The sequence below is a fragment of the Harpegnathos saltator genome, unplaced genomic scaffold (assembly GCF_003227715.2).
Source record: "Harpegnathos saltator strain DR-91 unplaced genomic scaffold, Hsal_v8.6 scaffold498, whole genome shotgun sequence".
NCBI classification, from domain to species: Eukaryota; Metazoa; Arthropoda; class Insecta; order Hymenoptera; family Formicidae; genus Harpegnathos; species Harpegnathos saltator.
Window position 1 is genome coordinate 1765502 of NW_020230313.1, and position 24769 is coordinate 1790270.

The 24769-nt window shown below is 37.5% G+C and overlaps 2 protein-coding genes across 3 annotated transcripts; one reads left to right on the forward strand and one right to left on the reverse strand.

Annotated features, from left to right (window-relative positions):
- The first annotated feature begins 618 nt into the window (after positions 1 to 618).
- LOC105185440 (odorant receptor 13a) lies at positions 619 to 15993 on the forward strand. Its single transcript, XM_011144953.2, has 9 exons — positions 619 to 770; positions 3332 to 3457; positions 3544 to 3664; positions 7513 to 7774; positions 8246 to 8368; positions 9527 to 9617; positions 9766 to 9902; positions 15234 to 15366; positions 15439 to 15993. Exons 1-9 carry the CDS (start codon positions 627 to 629, stop codon positions 15487 to 15489), a joined length of 1188 nt encoding a protein of 395 aa, XP_011143255.2. The 5' UTR covers positions 619 to 626; the 3' UTR covers positions 15490 to 15993.
- Positions 15994 to 16118: 125 nt separating this feature from the next.
- LOC109504034 (odorant receptor 67a-like) lies at positions 16119 to 24369 on the reverse strand. Of its 2 annotated transcripts, XM_019842472.1 has the most exons (9): positions 24008 to 24369; positions 22808 to 22927; positions 22541 to 22658; positions 22055 to 22334; positions 18446 to 18568; positions 18070 to 18160; positions 17845 to 17981; positions 16341 to 16473; positions 16119 to 16261 (listed from the first exon to the last, which is right to left on the reverse strand). In XM_019842472.1, exons 1-9 carry the CDS (start codon positions 24161 to 24163, stop codon positions 16211 to 16213), a joined length of 1209 nt encoding a protein of 402 aa, XP_019698031.1. In that variant the 5' UTR covers positions 24164 to 24369; the 3' UTR covers positions 16119 to 16210. The 2 variants fall into 2 exon arrangements, with proteins under 2 accessions (XP_019698031.1, XP_019698030.1); XM_019842471.1 differs by lacking the exon at positions 24008 to 24369 and having other exon boundaries at positions 22808 to 23200.
- Between the last annotated feature and the right edge of the window lie 400 nt (positions 24370 to 24769).

The following is a 24769-nucleotide window of genomic DNA, read 5'->3' on the forward strand; positions in this document are numbered from 1 at the left end:
CACGGTGTCGAACATTATACCATTGGTAAGTACTACTTTGGTTGTTATATATTTGATGAAACACTATAAAAGTTCTATCGTGCGAAGCACTTAGTGCGAAAGTACTAAGAAAGGCAAGGTCGGTCCCGGTAAGATATTATTGGAGCGGGAATCAAAGTGAAATTTGCCCTGGCTTCTTTTGAGGATAATGTTTCTTTCGAGGAACGATCGTGAAGTTCAAGCGTTGCTGATGCACTTTTAACTTTCCGCGAAATCGAGACTTAATTCAATCCCTTTCGTGTACACGTAACGATCGCGTCGGCGACAAAAAAGAATATCGCGTACGGTGCGCCGAGAATTTATCGTTTCTCTTAAGTGCCTTGTAATACTACAATATATCGATTTAATTCTGTTCGCGGTGTAATTTTTCTCAATTACGCGTCGTCATCCGCGCTCGCCCAAACGGAATGCATAACGAAGCCAGTGAGGTCTTTCACCGCCTATATGGGCGTGTGTCGTGTATGTGTGTATATGTGTATGGTGTATATGCGTGTGTGCATGTATGTGTTTGTACATGTGCATATGGGCATGTATAAGCTGCTTCGTTGCAAGCGCAACAGTGCTATACCTGCTGCGAAATAGTCAGGATGGACAGCGTTCAAGGTCAATATATGCGTATCAATCACTTCCTAATGTATCTCATCGGTCAATGGCCGTATCAGGAGAATTGGGAAAAAGCTTTGATCCAAATCGTCTTCGCGCCCTTGGTTTTCGCCCAAGCGGTCATCCAGGTAAACCCACGCTTTTCTAAATCTCTGTCGAATAATCGTAAGGAACGTGCAGTGTAATTAGTGCCACTGTTCTCGTAAAAACGAGATTATACTATTGACGAAATAATATTATACATGTCGTGAAGTTCTTGAATAAAAAGATCAAAATGCAGAGTAAATTCTTTCAAGCGATTTTATTGTATAAACATATCAAATTATTGGGTTGTTCGAAAAGTTATTGCCTTTATTTTCGATAGATATCTTTACCCACCCTGATAGCATATATCCTCCATGAGGATGAAGAAACATCCCCAGGACGTCCTCAAGATGTCAGTAGCTCTCGGAGTCGACAAATTATTCGTTTCGAGGCGGTTACATAGGGAAGTTCTAGGGAAAATCCACAAGGAAGGAAAATAGGTGCCTCATCAATTGTCAATAAGCTCAAAGTTGAATTGCTTGAACATTTGCATTTCCTTGCTTGCTAAACATAGGAAGAAGAGCATTTTATGGCATATCGTGACTGGCAACAAACAGCGAATGTATTACGAATATCCGAGACGGAAGAAGACATGGGTGGATCCCAGTCAACCTTGACACCAAAACAGAATATTCATCGAATCTAGATAATGCTATGCATTTGATACAAAAGGCATAATGTACGCCTTTCATATCAAATATCAAATATCAAATGCATAGCATTATCTTTTTTCCATGAATATTCTGCTGATATCGCTAGTAGTACTAATTTCGTGTTTGATGGAACGGCTATACTTGTGTTTTGAAGGTGTATTTGTGAGCTTTGAACCGCAGTAGTAGACATTCGTTTGAAGCGTAAACATCTTTTTTTCGCGTCGAAAATGGCAACATTTACCCCAACAAAGCAGCATTTGCGGGAAGTGTTACTCCATTACTATATTCTGAAGAAAAGTGCTACTGAAACGCATCGAATGCTTGTTGATATTTACGGCGATCATGCTCCGTCGAGTACCACATATAAAGAGTGGTTTTCGAAGTGGTGATTATGGCGTGAGCGACCGAAAACGCGACGGAGCATCTAAAAATTTCGAAGATGCACAACTGTAAGATTTACTCGAAGAAAATCCGAGTCGAACGCTCGAAGATTTTTCAAACGAGTTAAATGTTAATAGATCTACTGTGGGAAAATGTTTACATGCATTGGGAATGGTCCGAAAATCAGGAAATTGGGTGCCACATCAATTAAAGGAGAGAGACATTGAAAGACGTCTGGTGACATGCGAGATGCTGCTTCAAAGACAAAAAAGGAAAGGTTTTCTGCATCGAATTGCAATGAAAAATGGATCTACGACAACCCCAAACGACTGAAATAATGGGTGATGCTAAGTGAACCAGGTTCATCAACTCCAAAATGGAATATCCACGGTTCAAAAGTTATGTTATGCATCTGCTGGGATCAGAAGGGCGTTATTTATTATGAGCTTCTAAAACCGTCCGAAACCATCACTGGGAATCGTGGTCGACTGCAATTAATACGTTCGAACCGAGCTTTAAAAGAAAAATGGACTACCGGAATGGGAGAATAGGCATAATAAGCTGATTTTGCTACACGACAACGCTAGGCCCCATGTTACAAAAATACTTGGAAGGATTGAATTGGGAAATTTTGCCTCACCCGCCGTATTCACCAGATATTAGTCCTTCAGATTTCCACTTATTTCGATCCATGCAGTCGGCCCTTTCTGGAGAGCGGTTCCCATAAAGCACTTCTCATAAAGGTATCGAAAAATGGCTGAATGAATGGATCGAATCAAAAGAAGATTTTTTTCTTCGAGGAATCCGTTTACTACTTGCAAGATGGGAGAAAGTTGTCGCTTCCAATAGGGCGTATTTTTAATAAAATCATTTTGTATTTTTTTGTTTAAATAAACAACTAACTTGTATTTAAAACAGGCGGAAACTTATTCCCATACTAAATAAATAGTAAGTTTTTTGAGAATGGGATCATGAACCGAAAGATGGCAGAAGAACCGAAAGATGTCATCAACAAAATGGACAATATATCATTAACTAATATTCATTTTTTGTATAAAATAAACGGTCTTGAAAATCACTGAAAAAAACGCAATGAGTTTTTGAACAATCCAATACATATTGTTAAATGTAAGAAAGAATATAATAACAAAGTTAAATGGGCAATTATTTCAAGTTTAAAAACATTCTACGATAAATAATGTAATTCCAGAACGGATAGAAGGTTGAGTTACATCAATATACACATACACATACATACACAAACAAAATCAATAATTTTTGTTCAATTGTGATTACTAATATGTTATTATTGGACCATGTTTAATAATAAAAAATACGATTATCAAATTAATCAAAATGATAATAGCAATTACTATATTACTATTTTTGGAGACAACGATATAGTGACAATATTTAATCCGAATTACTGCTTTATGTGCATATCATGTTTTCTCGATAAATATTGTATTTGACTGTTAATATTCACGAGGTTTTTTGTTCTCGGAAGTAGATATTATTGCCAGTACACAGCCGTTAATTAGGAGTCTCTCAAACCTTCGGAAACTTTGCAGGGCGGCGGTATGATCACCGCTTTGTTGGCAGGTGACATTGACGTAGCTATGGAAAGTTCGTCACCATTCGTGATTAGTTTAATGTGTATTTGCAAGTACATTAATTATACGTACAATCATAAGCAGGTATTTCAGTTGTCGAACACTTGAGTCTATTACTTATTTATTACCTTGTTGCACTACACTAAGCCTAGCTCTTCTCATAAACGTAGATGAAGAGGCTCACAGTTATAATGACGGACGACTGGAATATGCATTCGAAGTCTAGTCAAGAATATGATATTCTTTGCAGGAATTACGAGATTGGCAGAAAAATCACGATTGGTTACGCAGGTAAAGCAAAACAAAATTTATTAGGTACCAAGCAAATTTCGCGTATCAGATTTTATAGACGAAATTAGAACCATGCACGTATGCAATTTTTAGAAAAAATAATTACTTAATCTTTATGTAGAATAAAAGCGTCAAATTGATTATGCAAGAGGCAATAAAAATAAAGATAAAGTTGAACCATTTCAGAAATATGTAAAACAATTTGATATGACTCAAAAAGATATCCTTTGCTCTTTAGGATTTTACGCTGTAGTTCGTCAGAGCAAATGGAAAAAATAGAATTTTGGAGCTTTAAGAGTTTACGACAGAAATCAACTTAACATACGAACGAACAAGAAATATATATACAAACGGATTTTGAATGAATTTACTAAGTAAAAGGTTACGTTTCTATTACATTAGTTTTAATGAAAAGTAACATTAAATTTGTATAAACAAACGAACTCTCCGAATGAAGTTCGCTTGGAATTATGCTTATGGTGTCGTCCGGATGGATATTGTAGTAGTGTCCTCTGTACACGCATCCCCCAACAGTTCATGTTTCAGCCAGAGCGAAAAAAGGGGGCGCGTGCGCCACCGCTCTCCCGCGCGCTCGCGCAGAACCATTTCATTTTTCAGAACGAAACAGCAAATCGCCCAATGTGGAGACCGCGGGTGGGAAACGCGGAAACTGTGGGAGGGAAAGTCCACCCGGACAAGACCACAAGCATAATTCCAAGCGAACTTCACTCGGTGAGTTCGTTTGCTTATACAATTATGCTCTGTGGTCTCGTCCGGATGGATATTGTAGATGTTCAGAAGACGATTTGCAGTGCGCAACTTGCTGCAAAAGAGTATATTAAACGGAGTGTATTAAACTGCAAGGAGGCAGTCGAAAAACAAAGAAAACGTGAGCTTAAGCGCGAAGGACGGAGTTCGTAAAATCCTCACGGTGGAGGATAGGACGATTATAGAAACGTGCGAAAAACTTAGGAGAAGCCTGACTAACCGGCCGCATTAAGTCCGGCCGTTTGATTAAGTCTAAAGCTACCCCGTTTCGCGCTGCCAATGAGGTGGATGCATGACGGGTAATACTATGCGGTGTGAACAAATCAGTGCGGACATCGCACTCGCCAAGGCTAACTCGCAGTCAGCGACCGATCGCCTGCGTGTCGATGGCACGATGCGGGCGTACATAAGAAATAAAAAGTGAATAAAAAAGGAATTGCCCGAAGAAATACGCAAGTCGCGAGCAACTTCCAAATAATGCTTAACTAAGGAGCAAATACATAAGCTCGTGTTATCCGGAAACGGAAAAAAAGAAAAGAAAGGCTAGGAACGTCCGGGCGCAGAAGTCTTGAGGCGATTCGAGACTTTTTTTTTATAATAAGTTTGTCTGAAAAGATTATCCGAGAAAGGCGGAATGAGGCGAGCGTTTGCGCACGTTGACCTGTGCCAAGAACTAGGTGCAAGGCCAACTTTCTGGATAAGAGTGACAGGGGAAGCGAGTCGTACGGATATATAGTAGCGAGATGAGCAATAACACATGTTGAATCGCAGACGAAATCGTAGCGAGGGCGAAGACCACCTTCGCCCACTCCTCCCACAAAAAACGCTTAACAAGCGCATAGTTATCAATCTCACTATATGTGATAAGAGGGACGGCGCTACGAATCGTATCGAGTGTCGAATACGAACGGACACACATGAACTCGCGAACAAGAAAATCTAGAAATTGCTCCGGAGCTGGCGAGAACAGAGGGACGCTTGAGGAATGACCATAAAAAAACCACCAGTCGCGAAGGGGGCGAGAATATTGACGGACCGTAACGTCCGTGAGCGAAGCGACAGTAGTCTTCACTGCACTAGGTACCTGGCGGTCAAGGAAAGCTAACCGGACAAGCGCCCGACCACCAGGGAAAACGTTCGCCAGGCCGGATGACGATCCCTGAAAGGAGAAAAAAGCAAATCAGGAAATGGCGTAAGGATGAGAGGCGTCTCCATAGGAAGATGATTGAATAGGGGAAAACCACGCTTGAGATGGGCATGAAGGGGCAACGACGACCGCCTCTGCGCGGTCGTTAATAATTTTACGAAGAACACGCGGTAAAAGAATGAATGGGGGAAAAGCGAAAAAATTTTATATCTGCCCAGGAAAGTGTAAACGCGTCCACCGTCATAAAGCTGGGATCGGGAAAAACCAAGAGACGTAGACGGAACATTTTGCATTGATAATAGATACGAACAGGTCTAGGTCAAATGGTCCAAATGTAGTCAAGATCTTCGAAAAAGCGGCGTGCGTCAATGACCATTCAGTGTCTAGGCTGACGGCTCGTGATTCGCTATCAGTGATGGTATTATGGATAGAGGCAATATAAGAGATAAAGATAAAAACGTTACGGTCTTCGCACCAGGTCTAGATTTGCCGCGCCAATGATATAAGGCGCGGGTATTGCACCGAGCCGAAATAGTTGATATAAGCAATGGCTGTAGTATTGTAGTATTGTCGACGCGGAGAAGGATGTCGCAGTTTCGAAGATCTGCTGCAAAGCACTGCAAAGCATAAAAAACAGCTTTGAGTTCAAGAAAATTTATATGACGGGACCGTTCAAACGCCAACCACCAACCACGGGTATGATACGATCCACACGATGCACCCCAGCCAAAGAAAGAGAGAGAGAGAGAGAGAGAGAGAGAGAGAGGCGCGCGCGCCCCTTTTTTTCGCTCTGGCTGGAATATGAACTGTTGGGGAGTGCGTATACAGAGGATACTAATACAATATCCATCCGGACGAGACCACAGAGCATAATTCTCTAAATAGAAACACATCATTTTAGATAGATTTATGTTAATATGTGAGAGTATTTTCTGTGTCAAATGGAATCGAATCGAATCGTTAAAATTCCAATCAAATCGAGTTGAATCGGATTACATGGTCGAAACTTAATTTTTAATTAATAACATAACCTGGTATATCAGTTATCAGATATTGCGAATAATTTTAAAGAGAATATGTGAGAATAACAATAGTTGGTCGTATGTATGATAAAATAGCCACACAATATTTTTTCCGGGCTTGCAACTTCCTATATGAATCAACTACCCATACAAAAAAACATTTTTTTTATTTATAATCATCAATATTAGAATTCGACTATCCAATTTCTAATTATTATATTTAATTGTGCGTTAATAGACTTTTGTTTAAGAGTTATGAAAAATATTATCTTAGCCAAGAATTGAACCTGAACCTTTCTATTTGCTGAACTTTAAATATATTTTTCGAAATTCGAATTCTTTGAATTCGCAATTCGAAATCTTTGAATAATTCTAATTCGAACAGCAAGGATTCGAAGTCGAATCGAATGCGAATAGTTCCTACATCTCCAATATAATATAATATGATTAAAAATGATTAGTTTATAATCGCTCGCAATTATTCACAAATATTCTTTAATCAATAATTCCAAATTTTATATGGTTTCTTGCAAAATAGTACAGGACTTTTTTATTCATTTTGATCTGATCTATGGTAGAGGTCGCCATCACAACTCATTTAACAGAGATCGCATGAATAAATTCAACAATCTTTGTAATTAATCTTTTTTAATTAATAGTTTAATATTTTACATGGCTATTTGCAAAGTAGTAGAGAAATCTTTTTTTCAGTTTAATTTAACCTACATACGTAAGAGTTTTATGTATTATTGTCAGACATCCTGCGCGCGCGCGCGTGCGTATGTATATAAAGCTTATTTTATTTATGGATTTTGAACAAAATTGGAATTTCGCTTGTGGAATATTGAAATTTGCTCAAATCGAAGGATCGGCGTAAATGGCATCGTTGATAAATGACATCGCATTTACAGCTTCCCTCTACGGCTCTATGACCCCTTTTCTGGTCGTGCCGGTAATATTAAACACAGCTAGCTATATGGGATTATACAACGTCTCTGAAGGGAGACCTGTAATGTTCCGTTCGGACTATCTCCTGGATGTCGAAAAGTATTACTATCCACTATTGGTGCATTCGTATATCGGTACTCTTGGATTCGTCTCAATAGTCGTAGCAATCGACTCGATGTTGGTGTTTCACGTTCAGCACGAGTGCGGCATGTGCGAAATACTCGGGTAACTCCGCAATAACGACATTTTATAAGAAAAGAAACAGCATTCTCATTTTCAACATTTACTTCACTTCACACATCTCATGTGACAATTCGCATTTTCATATACGTATGTTTTTCACGAGAAAAGAGATCTCAGTGACGTTCATTTTATCTCATGCTGACAAATGTCTCACACTGTCACGCATTTTTTTTACGTTTTATATACGTTTAATATGAAGATACATACATTTTTATCATGTGAAACGATTGTTGTCAAACGAACGACAAGGAAGACTACAATAAATATATATCATTATGGTCGTGGTTTTCATTAATGCGTATATTACCCGATTTTATCTCATCCATATATGACATTTAAATGTCTCGACTGGTATTCGGACATCGCGACTCATTTGAATCATGCGCGATTAAATGTCGTCAAATTCCATGTTCACTCACGTTTAAAATATGTTCATCAATGAGCATTTTTTAGATATCGGCTAGCACGGATTGTTGACGCGACTACTTTAGACACAGATTTGCGTCCGAGTAGAGAAGAGGATATAGCATACAAACACGCTAAAGATTGTGTCATCATGCATAACCACATAATAGAGTTAGTATTTCTAAATTATACTTTGTGCCTTGTCGTTATATATTTTTATATTAAGAATTACCGCACAGATGATAAAACATATTGGATGATTGCATATATATACAGGGTGTACCAAAAGTCTGGAAACGGTCGAATATTTCATAAACTATGCATTTTAGAAAAAAAATGTTTCAGACAAAAGTTATTTAGTTCGAGGGGATACATAAGATGGTGTCATTGGATTGACCTGGAGTGAACGTTCCAAGGTCATACAGAGTTCAACTTTGTTTTTTAAATAGAACACCCTATTTTTCATTGCATTTTCTTATAGTTCGTCTTGAGAGCTTTCCAAAATGTTATAAATAAGTTATGTTCCATTGAGTATTTTCCGAGTTATGGGGCTTGAAAGTTACATTACCGCTGGCATTAACCAAGGTGTACTGCGTGGAGATTGCACGATCGGATTTACGCCACCTAATACTGGTTTCTAAAAACTTTTGCAGCAACTCACGTATTACTGTGGTGCATTTTGGCAGATATTTTAATATTATTGTAATATCATTGTAATAATGTATTAATATTTCTACTATATATTACATTGTAATATTGCAATGTGGAAGTAATATTATTGTGATATTGTTGCAATATTATGTTATGTTATGTGGGATAATAACATTTATATAAAATCACAAAAGTAGTTTTTTAATTATAATGAAAATTACAAGTAAAAAAGAACATTTTTTAACATAGTATGTTATTTGTAATTTCAATTTTTTACACGTTAACGTTAAAGTGTAAGTGTAAGTAAGTGTAAGCTTACAAACACTAGTGTTTGCAAACAAACTTTAGTTTGACCGATATTGATTCGATATTCAGATACAATAAACTTAGCTAATTACATATTAATTGCTATATATCCCACAATATATTTATAAATGTAGTACTTTTAAGAAATTTTCAAGAAAAATTTATATCTCTTATAAAATATTTTTTCCTAAACATTCACAGTATTTTATAAAATAGAGAATCGGATTTTTCTTAATGTAATAATGTCATAATTAAACTGACGAACATTTTGCAATATATGTATTTGCTAGAACTTACGCTCCATACAATACAGTTAGCACATATATTTCTGTTGTTATTGATAAATACTATTAATTTTTCTCGGACTTGAAGATATGCTAAAAGCCTCGAGAACGCGAATACGACATCATACTTTTTTCAATTAGGTTTCAACATGATTGGCATGACTTTTACGATATTCCAGGTTAGTATTGCAACAGATAAAAATACTTGCAATCGTAATATCGTTAGCGACAGTGCGTTATCGGTAATACTATTAACAAATTCCAATATAATTCCTGTAAGTACAATTACACATCCAGAAAATGACAAAAACTCATATTTAAAATTAGGCGGTGGTAAAGTTGACTGATCCGAAGCAAGCGTTGCGATACGCATCGTTCACGGTGACCCTTCTTTCCGTTCTTTTTCTCGAAAGCTGGCCGGGTCAGCAGTTATCGGATTATACCGATAAAATTTTCGCATTCATGTAAGTACCGTACTATATATTTCGTAATGGAAGAATTTCGGCCTTTAACCTCTGTTGCCTTATTTCGTCGAATGCAATTCGAACTAATTTTTAAATTTTATTTAAACTTTAATATAATATTATTCTATTTAGTGTTTAATGTAATAAAATTCAATTCTCAAGCAACGTACGATGAAAAATATTTTATACAGGGTGTCCGGTAATTAGCTGCCAATCCGAAGTGTTAAGGTAGATTGAATTATGTTTCAACATGATTGGCATAACTTTTACGATATTCCAGGTTAGTATTGCAAGATAAATATACTTGCAATCGTAACATGCTAAAGCCTCGTAATATGCTAAGCTGAAAAGAAAAGTACAATTTTGCAAAAATCGCAAGTAGTTAAACAAGGCGGGTTCTAACTTACTTTTTAAATTGAATTTTTAAAAGCCTGACCTTTTTAATGAAATATTTTCAAACCTGACCTTTTTAATGAAATATTTTCAAACCTGACTTTTTTAATGAAATATTTCTAAACCTTACTTTTTTAATGAAATATTTCCAAACCTGACTTTATTAATGAAATATTTTAATTAATACCTCTCCCCCTCTTTATTGATACCCCCTCTTTATTGATACCTTCTCTCCTCCCCAGAATTGTTTGATTCTATGGGCAAGAAAGATGGCGAGCGGTCGTGACATCACGCACATGTCCAGAGAAAAACGTGTCGGGTGTTGCTAGACTCGAACCTGGGCCCCGCGGTTGCTATCGAACGCTCGAACCTCATATACCACTGCCTCCTATTGCTAGTAGACGTCACGTTTACAGGTAAGAGATGGCGGCCGTGACGTCACGGACATGTCTAGAGAAAAACGTGCCGGGATGTAGGTAGGCTCGGACCTGGGCTCCGCGGTTGCTATCCGAACGTTCCAACCTCCTAGACCACCGTCGCCTATTGCTAATAGACGTCACGTTTACGAGTAAGATGGTGACCGTGACGTCACGCACATGTCCAGAGAGGAACGTGCCGGGATACGTGCCGTGTAGGTAAGCTCGAACCTGGGCCCCGCGATTACTATCGAACGTCTATCGAACGTCTCTCGAACGTCTATCGAACGTCTCTCGAACGTCTAATAATCATCATACCGCAAATAAAGAACTGTATTTTTATCAAACACAATTATCATATAAAATCCTAAGAGGTGAAAGGGGATAAGCGTGTTGGAAGAAACATTTGTACATTTGAAATAATGTTTCATTAAGCGTCATGCAATTTTCTCCAAGATCATCAATTGAAAATGTTTAGTACATTCTGTAAGGCATAATTTTTCATATGATTACTACATCGAAAAGTATTATTCAATTTTTGCAGAGAAGGCATGTCATCATAATCGGTATCCACGGTCCTAATGATTACGTTGCTTCTCACATTGTCATCCAGAAGATGTAACAACCATTCCCGTTTCTCATGCCCCTTCACATACACAAGTTGAGATGCGACATCTTCAAGCTCGCCATACATATCACCCACCACAGCTGTAATAATCAAATGTTCAAGCAGTATCAAATGTTCTGCAGTATTTGACGGTTCCATCTTCCCATCGTAATCCATGATGATTAGCCGTTAACTAGTAGGCTCTCGATTTGTCTGATCTTGTGAGCAGATGCCATGGCATCGGATTCGTGAAGATATAGTGTGAAAGAATAGTTACATTCTTCAATATCGCCGCTTCTTTTACAATAAATCTCTTTCCAACCATGTACCCTTGTAGATCCACAAAAGTCGATACATCCATGGTGAAATATTCTTCGACACGTCCGGGAGAGAAATGTTGTTAATACTACGTGCGCAACTAAGTTTCCGGGTTTCACACATGGATGGCGCTAACGACATATGTAGTCGACATACATATCTGAAGTTTTTTTATAGCTTGAACATCTGTTAACAATAACCAATCGTAATACCAACACATATCGCAACGCAAAAATATTTTTTCTAACAACGAAAATGTCGAGTTTTGCGCCAAATAAACAGCATTTGCGGGAAGCTTTGCTTTTCTGCTTTAACTTGAAAAAAAAGTGCAGCTGAAGTACGTCGTTTACCTGAGGAGGCCTACGGCGAACATGCATCATCGAAAACTGCCTGTGAAGATTGGTTTAAACGCTTCAGAAGTGGCGATTTCGACACTGAGGACAAGGAGTGCTCCGGAGGACCAAAAACAATTGAGGACGCCGATCTGCAAGCGTTATTGGATGAAGATGATACGCAAACACAAGATCAACTTGCGGAGGCATTAAACATGACTCGCCAAGGTATTTCCAAACGTTTACATGCCATGGGAAAAATTCAAAAGGAAGGAAAGCCGCAAAAGGAAGAGGGACCGCATGAGTTGACTGAGAGACAGATGGAAAATCGAAGAACCACTTCCGAAATTTTGCTTTTGCGGCATGAAAGAAAGAAAGAAAATGTCCTGCATCGAATTGTTACTGGCGATGAGAAGTGGATATATTTCGAGAATCCCAAACGTAAAAAATCGTGGCCTTCACCTGGCGAAGCATCAACATCGACGGCACGGCCAAATCGCTTCGAAAAGAAGACAATGCTCTGCGTTTGGTGGAACCAAAAAGGAATCGTGTACTATGAGCTGCTGAAAAGAAGCCGGGCAAAACTATCAATGGGCATCGCTACCGACAACAACTGATCAATTTAAACCATGCATTGCTCGAAAAACGGCCAGAATAGGACAAGAGACACGAACGAGTGATATTGCAGCACGACAACGCTCCGTGTCGTCGCACTTCCATCGTCCAGGATACCATCAAAACGTTGAAATGGGATCTGCTACTGCACCCGCCGTATTCGTCAGACCTGGCCCCTTCCGATTATCACTTGTTCCGGTCGATGGCGCATGGGTTGGCTGGGCAACGCTTGGCCAATTTCGAAGAAGTGCAAAATTGATTGGATGAATGGTTTCGGTCCAAAGACGCGTCGTTTTATCGTCGCGGTATTCATGTATTGCCAGAAAGATGGCAAAATGTATAGCTAGCGAGGGACGATACTTGAATGAACCATTTTTTGTATTTCTCTTGAAATTTTCCATTTTTCATTGATCAAAAAACCCGGAAACTTAGTTACGCATCTAGTATAATGAGACCAGCTTCGCGGAGTTTTTCGATAATCGATAAAATTTCGTGCGAGTTGTTGCCAGCTTGGCGCGAAGCGTCAAGCAATCGCAGACGATCCACCAGCTCGTTAGGATCATCCCAATGCGCGTAATTGATATTGCTGTCATTTAAGGTCATCATAGCTTGCAATGCGTATAAACCTTTTCCTCCCACTTTATTGCTCGACGCATGTGATCCTAAGGGCGCGATTACATGTTTATATTTGTATACCTTTTTACCGAGTATAGGGTTTTGCGGGAGGTACCCGCGTCTGCGAATATTCCTCGACAATAGTATACTTTTGTATTTTTGCATATCAGCTTCGGTGTACACAGAATCGTCGGGGATTCTTTTGAATATTAGCTCGTAAAGACCGGGTGTTCCAATGTATCCCGTTTTGCCTATGATTATATTATCGTCTCTGTCCACATCACAGTGCTTTGAGTGGTTTAAAAAATTCAAACGTGGCGATTTTTACGTGAGAGGATGACGTTCAAACGCAACAACAACTCGCGGATCAATTAAATGTGACACGAGAAGTCATCTCCATACGTTTGAAAGCCATGGGAAAGATCCAGAAGATGAGAAAATAGGTTTCACATGAACTGAATGAAAGACAGCAGGAAAACCGAAAAACCACTTGCGAATGCTGCTCGCCAGGTACAAAAGAAAGTCATTTCTCCATCGAATTATGACTGGCGATGAAAAGTGGATATATTTTGAGAATCCTAAGCGTAAAAGATCATGGGTAACTCCAGGCGAACCATCGACATCGACTGTAAGACCAAATCGCTATGGACGGAAGACAATGCTCTGTGTTTGGTGGGATCAGAAGGGTGTGATCTATTATGAGCTGCTAAAACCTAGCGAAACCGTTCATACTGAACGCTACCGACAACAAATGATCGATTTGAATCAAGCTTTGCGTGAAAAACGACCAGAATATCAAAAAAGGCAACACAAAGTGATTTTGCTTCATGATAATGCACCATCACACACAGCAAAACTGGTCAAGGAAACGATTGAGGCGTTTAGTTGGGAAATACTTTCGCATGCGGCTTACTCACCAGACTTGGCTCCGTCCGATTATTACTTATTTGCATCGATGGGACACGCACTTGCTGAGCAGCGCTTCACTTCTTACGAAAATGTATGGAAATGGCTCGATGACTGGTTTGCCTCAAAAGAGCAACAGTTTTTTTGGTGTGTCATCCATAAATTGTCAGACAGATGGGAAAAATGTATAGCTAGCGATGGGCAATACTTCGAATAAAATATTTTTTATCATTTTCATACAATAAACGTGTATTTTCTATACAAAAATTCCGGTTTCATATTTACATACCTGGTATTTCATTAAAAAAGTCAGGTTTGAAAATATTTCATTAAAAAAGTCAGGTTTGAAAATATTTCATTAAAAAGGTCAGGCTTTTGAAAATTCATTTTAAAAAGTGAGTTAGACTTTTTTAAGTCTAACTACCGCCTTGTTTAATTACTATCGCAATAATTATCGTGTTATTAGTGACAGAAATCTGAAAAATGGGAGCGCGCCAACATAGATGATTGGAGAAACGTTGCAACCGCTCGGGCCACAGCGCGGCCTAATAGATCCAGCAACTGTTACCGGTGCGCAGTGAGAGGAAGGACAACGTGCTGCTATTCGTATTTTATCTCGCCGTACGTACATCTCGTCGCACACCGCCAACAGTTGCTGGATCAACTAGACCGCACTATGGTCCGAGAGGCTGCTACACTCCTCCAATTATCCATCTCGGCGCGCGCTCATTCGTCAGATTTCTGTCATTAATAACTCGATAATTATGGCGATTCTTGCAAAATTGTATTTTACTTTTCTTTTCAGCTTAACTTAATCTACCTTCACACTTCGGATTGGCAGCTAATTACCGGATACCTTGTATATTGAGTGGAGTCAAAAATAACTTTCGACAGAAATAATGAGTATTTATTTTTCTCAAACACTCGTAGAAAAAATCATTAAATTTCTTATTGATTGAGAACTAAAGCCATTTATTAATAATGACGAACATATTAAATATAAAATTAAATTTATGAAACGAGGAAAAAACGTAAATTATTTATGATTCAATCTTCAATATATCACGCGAAATGCCATTCGTGTAGACTTTGCGAATATAATCAATGATTTAACAAATCGCCCTTTTAGAACCAGCGGAAGATGGTATCAATCTTCGTTAAGAGTACGAAGGATAATCAGTATTATGCTAATAAGAAGTTACAAGCCAATTAGGATAACTGCGGGCAAACTATACACCTTAAACTTGGAGAACTTTTCTTCAGTAAGAGAACTTTTTTAAATTGAAATTCTCTCAATGTGCTGGATTCGCGTTGACGCATTGTTTTTTTTTAAGGTCGTGCGCACATCGTTCTCTTACTTCACGGTTCTCTGTTCAATGCATTAGTATTTGTTATGATTAGTAAAACATAAGGATTATCATCAATGATAGTCTAACTGCGAGCAATAAACCTTTTCCCTCCCATTTCTTCGATAACTTTCGTGAGTTACATACACAAGCAAGCGCAAATTAATATGTACCTACAAGAATTAACCGCTATATTTAATAATAATTGTAAATATGTGATTATTTCGTTATAATGAAATTTTGCAGAGCATGCGCAACATACATAAACAGACATAAACACATTGTTTTAGGTATTCAAAAAATCTTGTGAGAAATCTTGTGAGTGAGAAAAGCTTTAGATGTTATGTTTTATGTTTTAGCACTGAAGCAGATTGTCGATACTTGTTCCAGTGACAAATTCAAAGAAATTATTAGATTTTCTGTTCGCGACATTTGTAAATTTAATTCTTAGAGAATACTGAATTTATATGTCATCCGTATATAGATCGTTTACTTATATGTTGGGTACAACGCAATAAATAATTCGCGAAGGTTATAGATTAAGATGTTTATTATACTTATTATATTTATTATACTTACAATAATACAAATAAATATTTCATTCATTTACGTGAAATATTTATTAGTAAAATATATACAATTAAAATTACAAATAAAATTTATGGAGCTTGATCGTTTTAAAATATACAAATAGTACGTCATTAAAACTTGGTGATAAACGTGTAACATATCTAAACATCGTTTGTTACATCTGGAATTTTTACTGTATAGATCGTAGTAGCATAAAATACGACGACGATGTACGTATCACCTTAAATTGAATCAGATAAAATTTCCTGTCAATATAAAAAACGAAAGTCCGCACGTTCTAACGAAAAGTTTTTACTTACCGCATTAAAATTAACGTACGATAGGGCGACTAAATTGCCAGCGATTATTTGAAGTGGTTTTTTACTTTTCATCATGATCATTATGAGAAACTTCCTTTGCTCTGGTGACATTTTGTACCATTCTGCATTATATCTACAAACATATTAGAAGTTTATTTCTATCTATATATTATGACAAAAGTTACCATAAATATCTGTGACATCATTTTCGCGAAACGTAAAATATATTTTATATTAGATATCGAACTCAATTTCCGACCTTTTTCTTAAAAGACGCACTTATTTCAATAACAAAATGAATGAATACATTAATCAAAATATTTTCCATCATTCTCTAACTTTTTCCTATTTTTCTAAAGTAGTAAAGCATTATATTCAGCTGAAAGACATAGAGACCGGCAATCTTCATATTCACACTACACCAGAATATTCAATCTTCAGGATATTGAATTCCCCCCATGACAGTTAAACAAGTTACAAAATTTAAACATCTAAACAATATCTCTATCAACATATACACTATACAAGATAAAAAGAAGCAGGAAAAATCATATGCGATCGTTCCGATATGTCTCGCTGATAAAAAGGAAAAGCATGTAAATTTGTTATATATGCAAGATCCACGAGACACAACGTGGGACACTTCATGTGGATTAAGAATTTGCCCCGCCTCACAACTAAGTAAAAAAAAATGCAAGAAATATATATGTGATCGGTAAGGATATTTTATGAATGATATTTAATGAATATAATATATCAAAATATAATATAAAAGAAAAACTCACAAGAACAGTGTTCAGCATTTTATAATGCGACGCATTGTTACATATGCAAAAAATCATTCACAGCTAAAGATATACGCGTACGCGATCATTGTCATTTAACCGGACGGTATAGAGGCCCTAGACATTCCAATTGTAATTTAAATTATAAAGATTCTTACAGCATTCCTGTAGTTTTCCATAATTTGTCAGGTTATGACGCCCATTTTATAATTAGGGAAATAATCACCGCGTTTGAAGGCCCAGGTTCGAGTCTTGTAGCAGCTCGACAGTTTTTCTCTCGTGACGTCATCATACGCACTTAAGAACCTTCACTAGACGTTTACTAGCAACAGGCGACAGTGATCTAAGGAGGTTGGAGTGTTGGTTAGTAACCGCGAGGGCCTAGGTTCGAGTCTAGCAGCAGTCCGACAGTTTTTTCTCTGGACATATGCGTGACGTCACGGCCGACATCTTTGCCCATAGACGTAAAAAAAATTAATTAATAAAGAGTGCATTTTGCAAAAAATATTTTGCAATTGGATTAGAATCCCCTTTGCTTTACATTTACAAATCGTTCCATCGTCACGGAATCGCTATGTTGCCAAAAAGATGGGAAAAAGTTACAACTAACGACGGAAAATATTTTGGTTGATATAAATTTTACTATTTCTTTAAAATAAAGACAAAAATATTGACAAAATAATTAATTCAACCTCCTAATAATATAACATGAAACGTACGCGGATTCGAACACCTTTTCGCTGGAATCTATGATTTTCTGACCTTGCCAATTTTCAAAAAACGTATTGACAAGGAGCGCGCTCAAATAACTGGCGTACTTGAGAACGCGATTAATGTTTTCCGTATTTGTTATTACCTATGAACGAATGCAAATGTAACTATAAAGCGACAATCAAAGTTATAATTATCCCGTGAGCAATAATTTAGTGGTAATTTAGGAGTACCTGAAATCCTAATATACTCAAAATCGATATATTTGCTCCCACGTGTACAAAAAGAGGTATCCTATATATTGCCTCCATAATGGTAACGAATCTGATATAATACGTATGTATAAAAACATTGCTTTAATTACTATATTGATTTGTAACAATAACGAGTAAGGTTGAATTCTCACTGTTTATCTAGATAACGACAGATAAGAGTCTGTCAATTCTCTATCAAACTTGTTTTGAATAGAAACAATTGATATGTAACAATGGCGGATACTATGAATATTCTAAAACAAGAGCATCAAAGAATGTTTTCATGAACTTCTGTCTGTCGTCGTCGAAATAGATAGTGAGAATTCAGCTTAATTGTATAAACACATATACCGACTTAATGGCCTCCGCATGTCTTCGGATACTGTATAAGATGTTCGAGTGAATTTTATCCTGACCGGATACCAAAATTAAATCACCATTCTCGTTTTCAAGCTTGGTCGCATATTCTAAGCGATACCTAGAATATTTAATATTTATAGGAGATATTAAAAGAGATTCACACCGAGTATTTGAACTTACATAAAGATTTAGGTAAATATTGGTTTGGCCAATAAGTTCGTGCGGTTTTTTACTTATAAATGATCGATGATTATTTTTATAGAAGGTATTAACTTTAATCAATTATATATTGGGCGTTGTTATCTACTATCTTTTGTCATCTTTCGGGCAGCTTTATAATTCCTCGTTCAAAGAACGCAAAATATAGTAGATAACAACGCCCAATTTTGTCTTTCTGGGCAAAAAACTGTTCCAAGTATCGTTTATCAGCTTCCTCTCAAACGAAGTGCTTTCCATTCAAGGAATTTTGAAGGGAGCGAAACAGATGGTAATCTGAAGCTGCAATGTCTAGAGAATACAGAGGATGTGGTAAGACGTTCCAGTCTAGCACCAATAATTTTTGCCGGGTTTGTAGAGATGTGTGCGGCCTAGCGTTATCATGGTGAAAGACGACGCCTTTACGATTCACCAATTTTGGACGCTTCTCGTGGATCGCTGCATTCAATTTATCCAGCTGACTACAGTACATATCCGAGTTGATCGTTCTGTTCTTCGGAAGTAGCTCATAGAATACAACACCCTCCCAATCCCACCAATTGAGAGCACGATCTTGCTCGGGTGAAGCCCTGCCTTCGAAGTGGTTTGTGGCGGTTCGCTGCACTGCCCCCACGATCTTTTGCGCTTGATGTTATTATAGACGATCCATTATTCGTCGCCAGTTATTATACGCTTCAGAAATGGATCACATTTCCGAGTGAATCGATGATGGAAATGCGTTGGATTAAATGAGCTTCGCTCAGTTCGTGCGAAACATCGAGATGGCTAACATAATTAAGTTGATGCAGATGATTTTCCATGCTCGATTTCGATATTTGGAGAACGTCTGCAATCTCCCGCGTCGTGTAGTGTAGATTGGTGTCGATTACCGCCTTTAATTTGTCTCTGTCGTTCTCATTTGATCAGCCTAAGTGTGGTTTATCTTTGACGGAAAAATCTCCGCAACTTAATCTCGTAAACCACTTTTGGCACACGCGACATCCTCACTATATATTGCACAAATCTTTTTACAGGTTTGCGCCGCATTTTTGCCTTTTTTAAAATAAAAAGCATGCTGAAAATGCTTGTTCTGGTTATCCATTTTCAAATGACGCAAAACACACAAGATACACAAGCAATATTTACGTATATTTTTTAAATGCATGTTGAAATGTCATCTGTCAATGACTATACGCTTTCAAGACTTTCAACTGAAGATAAAGCTTAGCAAAGCACCTTGAAGTCATCTATCGAAAAAAACCGCACGGACTTATTGGCCAATCCAATATTAATATTATTGGCGACTTAACCAATTTCAATAACTTTGACATATGTTGTTAAGGACATGTCTCTGACTAATTTGCGAAAAGTTTTAGCCGTCGTTTATTGTTTATTAAAAAGTTATTAACAAAAGAAGTTTCATAATGTACGTTAACAACGTTAAACAGTATACAGGGTGGCTCACGTAAAGAATTACAAGTCCATAACTTTAGAAATATTTATCAAATCAAAAAATTGTTCATAAGGAAGTTCCATGTATTCGAGAGGCCTCTCTAACTACATAAACGTAAAGTCGCCCTCGCTTCCCCTTTAAGGGGACACGGGGGTAACTTCATAATTTTAAATGGAATCTCCTATAAAATGTTGCATATTTGGATTCTACGGGAAAAACAAGTAAATTTTATCTGAAATATTTGTTTGGAAAATGCTTCTATCAAAAGTTATAAGCATTTAAACCTTTAGCGAGTCCATTCATGATTGAACTCCATTGACACAAAGTTGCGTTTGCGATATAACAAAAACAAAAAAGACCTTAGAGTACATACTTGATGTTAACCAAAAGAAACATGAATAAACACATTTATCGGGAAACGTAAATACAAATCACAGACAAATACAGATCATCAGACATTTCGTTAGTTTTGAGCTGGTTTTCATGCTATCGAGTTCGAAAATCATGGCTCGTTTTGACGTGGAAGTTAATATGTTGCTAATTCTGGGAGAATGTGAGAAAAATTATCGACGTGTAGCGCAACTATTTTTAGAATGTTACGGTATTTAAAAATCGCATATAGCATTTCTTCGTTTAGAAAATCGTTTACGTGTACATGGTCAATTAAGTACAATTAAAAGACAAAAGCAAAACCAGTTGTTAATTATGATAACGCCGCTTCATTGAATACCCTTCTTACTAACTCGTACACTTGTTGGCTCTTTTCTTTAGACCGTTTTTTCTCGAAAATGAAAAGGTATTGCGTCGTATGCTATTACCATGAATTATTAATAGTCAAGTACTATTAACTCCGTAAGTTTCGTTCCAAACCGTTTTCCGGTCGATACGTTCTCCCCTTGTTAGCCCAATGAGACGAAATGTATATAAAAATATAGAGTGTATCTTTAAGATGCTTCTTTACCGAGCTCGATGTAATTATTTTTTGCTGAGTTATACAAATTTAAAGAAAAAATTGTTTTTTTAATTAAATTTGGAATAACTCAGCGAAAAATAATCGCAATGAGCTCTGTAAAGAAACATTTTAAAGAAAACACTCTATACTTTCATGTACATTTCGCCCCATTGGACTGCGATATTTGATTCACGCCATGCATCGTCGCAGATTCGGATCCTTGATTATCAATTTTGCATCCTCTCACTTTGTCATCCGCCATTTTGAAAAAAATAACCGAATATAATTGCCATTCAAATATTCTTAAAGTGGACATTTCAAACTTCATTTTACATTTTTGCATATATTTTTATTTTCATTATTTACCAAGTTATGATCATTTGAAATTTGGTAAATTTTCCCAAATTTTTAGTATACCGCTTTTTTTGAAACTGAGTACATGAACAGGGTGTCCAGTACTTAGCTGCTAACCCGAAATATGAAGGTAGATTAGGTTAAGACAAACATAAAAATCCCATACCGTTTTGCGAGATTCGCAATAATTATCGAGTTATTAATGACAGAAATCTGAGGATCGAGCACGCGCCAACATAGATGATTGGAGAAGCGTTGCAGCCGCTCAGGCTACAGCGTGGCCCAGTTGATGCAGAAACTGTTGCCGGTGTGCAGTGAAGGGAAAGACAATGCGCTGCTATTGGTATTTTATCTCGCCGCACACCGCCAATTGTTGCTAGGTTAACTAGGCCGCGCTGACTCGAGAGGCTGCGACGCTTTTCCAATCATCCATCTGAGCGCGCGCTCATTTATCAAATTTCTGTAATAACTCGATAATAGCGAATCTCGCAAAATGATATGGGATTTTTATACCTAATCTACCTTCACACTTTAGGCTGGCAGCTAATTACCAGACACCCTATATAATTCAATTTTCTAATATATCAAGGTCATTGAAATTGATAAGATTACCACTAATATTAATATTTACCGAGATTTATTAGACTGACCTTAAAGCTTGGAACAAACCACAGCAATGCTGGACAAGTGTCAAATACAACACGTCGAACGTGATCATTAAGAGCGTATAAAACACGACACACGTAGCGCTATGTATGAAAATCGGTACATAATACGTCTCTACGTCGACTATGTAATTGACATGATAAAACAGTCCTACTTGCGTTTCATGCGTGATACTTGACGAATTATTGTTGCTACTCCCCGTATCAAGAAGCTTAGTTAATAACGTCGCAAACACGAAAACGACGGTATGGCTGAATAAGATGCCTAATTTAGAAAACGTAATGATTTTCTCTAATATGAGAGTGAAAGAGGAAGAAAGAGAAAGAGAGTGAGAAAGGGAGGGAGCGGGAAGGAGGGGAGGACGGGGAGGAGGGGAGGGAGGGAAGAAGGAAGGAGGAGAGAGGGGGGAGATAAGGAAAGAGGATGAAAGCGCAGTAAATTAATGTTGCTTTCTCGATGAATAGACTTACCCATATATGCGTAACCTAAATTTCGGCCGTACAATGCGTACGAGTGCAGTATATTAGTCTCTTCGTTCGATTTCAGAGAAAGACAATAATCCTGCATCTTTGTTAGAAGTATCGTTATCTGCAGCACAAAGTCAACTTAAGTATGATCTAATATTGTTTTATTATTATTGTCTTAATCGTAACTGTTTCAACTGTTGAATATCGATTGAGGCAATGCTATTTTTCTCTCTCCAATTTTTTTTACTTCCTCTTTTTTTATTTACGTACCTCTGGTAATGTATATACCGCACAGACCAGTTTAATCATCGACACTGCACCGAGAACTAACAACGGCAAACAGTCGACCACTTCGTAAGAATCTGGCCAGACTTCTATCATACCTAACACCTGCGTTCGGCATAGACAATATTGTTCACGTGATGATTGAATCGCACGATTGGTTGAACCGTTCGATTTCGCGTTAATTTTATCCACTGCTACATCACATCGATCGATGAAAACCGTAACGCACCACAAAGTGCACGCAATTTTCAGATATATCGAACAATCGAGATACATTTATCGAGAGATTGACGTCTTTCAATCTCTAATTATACAGATTTGCTCTCTCCTTTTACTAAATTTGCAGTTAATCGAACGATAGAAACGGTATAGAGAAAGCTATAGAGAAAAAAGTGATTAAATTAACGATGAATAGACCAAAAGCGTTCTAATTGAGGGAAGCAGAATATCTAGTTCTTATAAGTCAAATTCGATCGTGAGAATCAGAGATTCTATTTTCTTGAACTGAAATGCAATTGGTTTCTTCATTGTCACGTTAATTCAATCAATCCTTCTTTTGTATATATACGAGGTCTGTCCCAAAAGTATCCGACCTCTGCGTATATCTTTGTCTTTGGGCATCCTATCGTGGAAAACAAGTATTCAGTATTTAAGGTGGACCTTTAGGAGTACCCCCACCAAGCGGCATGACCCAACAGCTGTTCAATTGGCAACGGTATGCAGTTGTGTGAGCGTCGAAAACTCCGGGCGTTGCATTTCACAATGACTACATGAAACGCACCTGCTCATTCACCTGATTCAGAAGTTTCTGACTAAACGCGCCATTGTCCAACTTCGTCAACCACCGTACAGTCCAGATATAGCCCCGTGTGACTTTTGATTATTTTTTAAGTTGAAACATCCGTTGAAGGGCAAAGGATTTGACGATATTGAGGAAATAAAGCGAAATGCGATGAGGGAGCTATTTGTTGGCTATCAGAAGAAACGACTTCTAGGACTGCCTTCGCAAGTGGGTGACCGCACCGTTGGCAGAAAGTCATTGCTTCGGAAGGAAACTACTTTGAAGGCGACGTTGTTCATATCACTCCGAAATAATTCATTTTCATGATACAGGCAAAGGTCGGATACTTTTGGGACAGACCTTGTACATATTCGGTGATTCGCGGTATTCACAGACTTTTTTACCTCGAACGTCAAACCAGATCCGAACACAAGTAGGAAACCAAAATATATCGCACGACGTTTACTAGTTGTGTGATAAGGCCATAGGCCACTGATGCTTAACAGAACGCGAATAATATTATAGTGCGATTGTTGAAAGAATAAGTCGACGCTGTTCATCTTGCTCTTTTTGTTTCAGTTATTTTACTACTTTGCGAGAACAAAATGCAATCGCCTCAGGATATAAATCGCATTTAGCCTCTTATTGAGAATTCCGTTTAACAGCGATTACTATATGCCGCAAAGAGCGTGTCACCGAGATGTTTATAGCGCAAAGTCAATGCAAGGAGGAATCGTTTCGCGATCGATCGTAAAATTACAAGATACCCCAGTATAAATTACACTATAGGTGAAGATATTATCCACATTATCTTATCGGTTAGGACATGTTAGTCGATTCAACAGAGACGACGGGTCATTTAACTTGCTAGCAAGAATATATTTATTCTAAAAATATATACACAGTCCGATAAGAGTTCTTATAATTTTCATCATCTTAAATACATAAAATAGTGGTAATATAGAAACGATAAAGAAATATGGGTATTTTTGCATAAAAGGGACCCTCTCCCCGATTTAATTTATTTTTAAATATGGTGTTAGGGGAGCTTTCTGAGTCGTTTCATATATAAGGGTCGGACACAAATAGCTTCGGAGATACAGATTGAGAAATGATAGAAATTCGTGTAGTTTCATTATTCTTCATGTTCCCAAAACTATACGATG

Excerpts from the sequence above, each read along its gene's own strand:
- LOC105185440 (XM_011144953.2), top strand. The coding sequence starts at position 627 with ATGGACAGCGTTCAAGGTCAATATATGCGTATCAATCACTTCCTAATG. Across the intron at positions 771-3,331 it reads TCGCCCAAGCGGTCATCCAG|GGCGGCGGTATGATCACCGC; the intron begins GTAAACCCACGC and ends GAAACTTTGCAG. Across the intron at positions 8,369-9,526 it reads ATGCATAACCACATAATAGA|ATATGCTAAAAGCCTCGAGA; the intron begins GTTAGTATTTCT and ends TCGGACTTGAAG.
- LOC109504034 (XM_019842471.1), bottom strand. The coding sequence starts at position 23,098 with ATGTATCTCGATTGTTCGATATATCTGAAAATTGCGTGCACTTTGTGG. Across the intron at positions 18,569-22,054 it reads GGTTTGTTCCAAGCTTTAAG|GTATCGCTTAGAATATGCGA; the intron begins GTCAGTCTAATA and ends TAAATATTCTAG. Across the intron at positions 18,161-18,445 it reads AGACATGCGGAGGCCATTAA|ATTCGTTACCATTATGGAGG; the intron begins GTCGGTATATGT and ends GTATTATATCAG.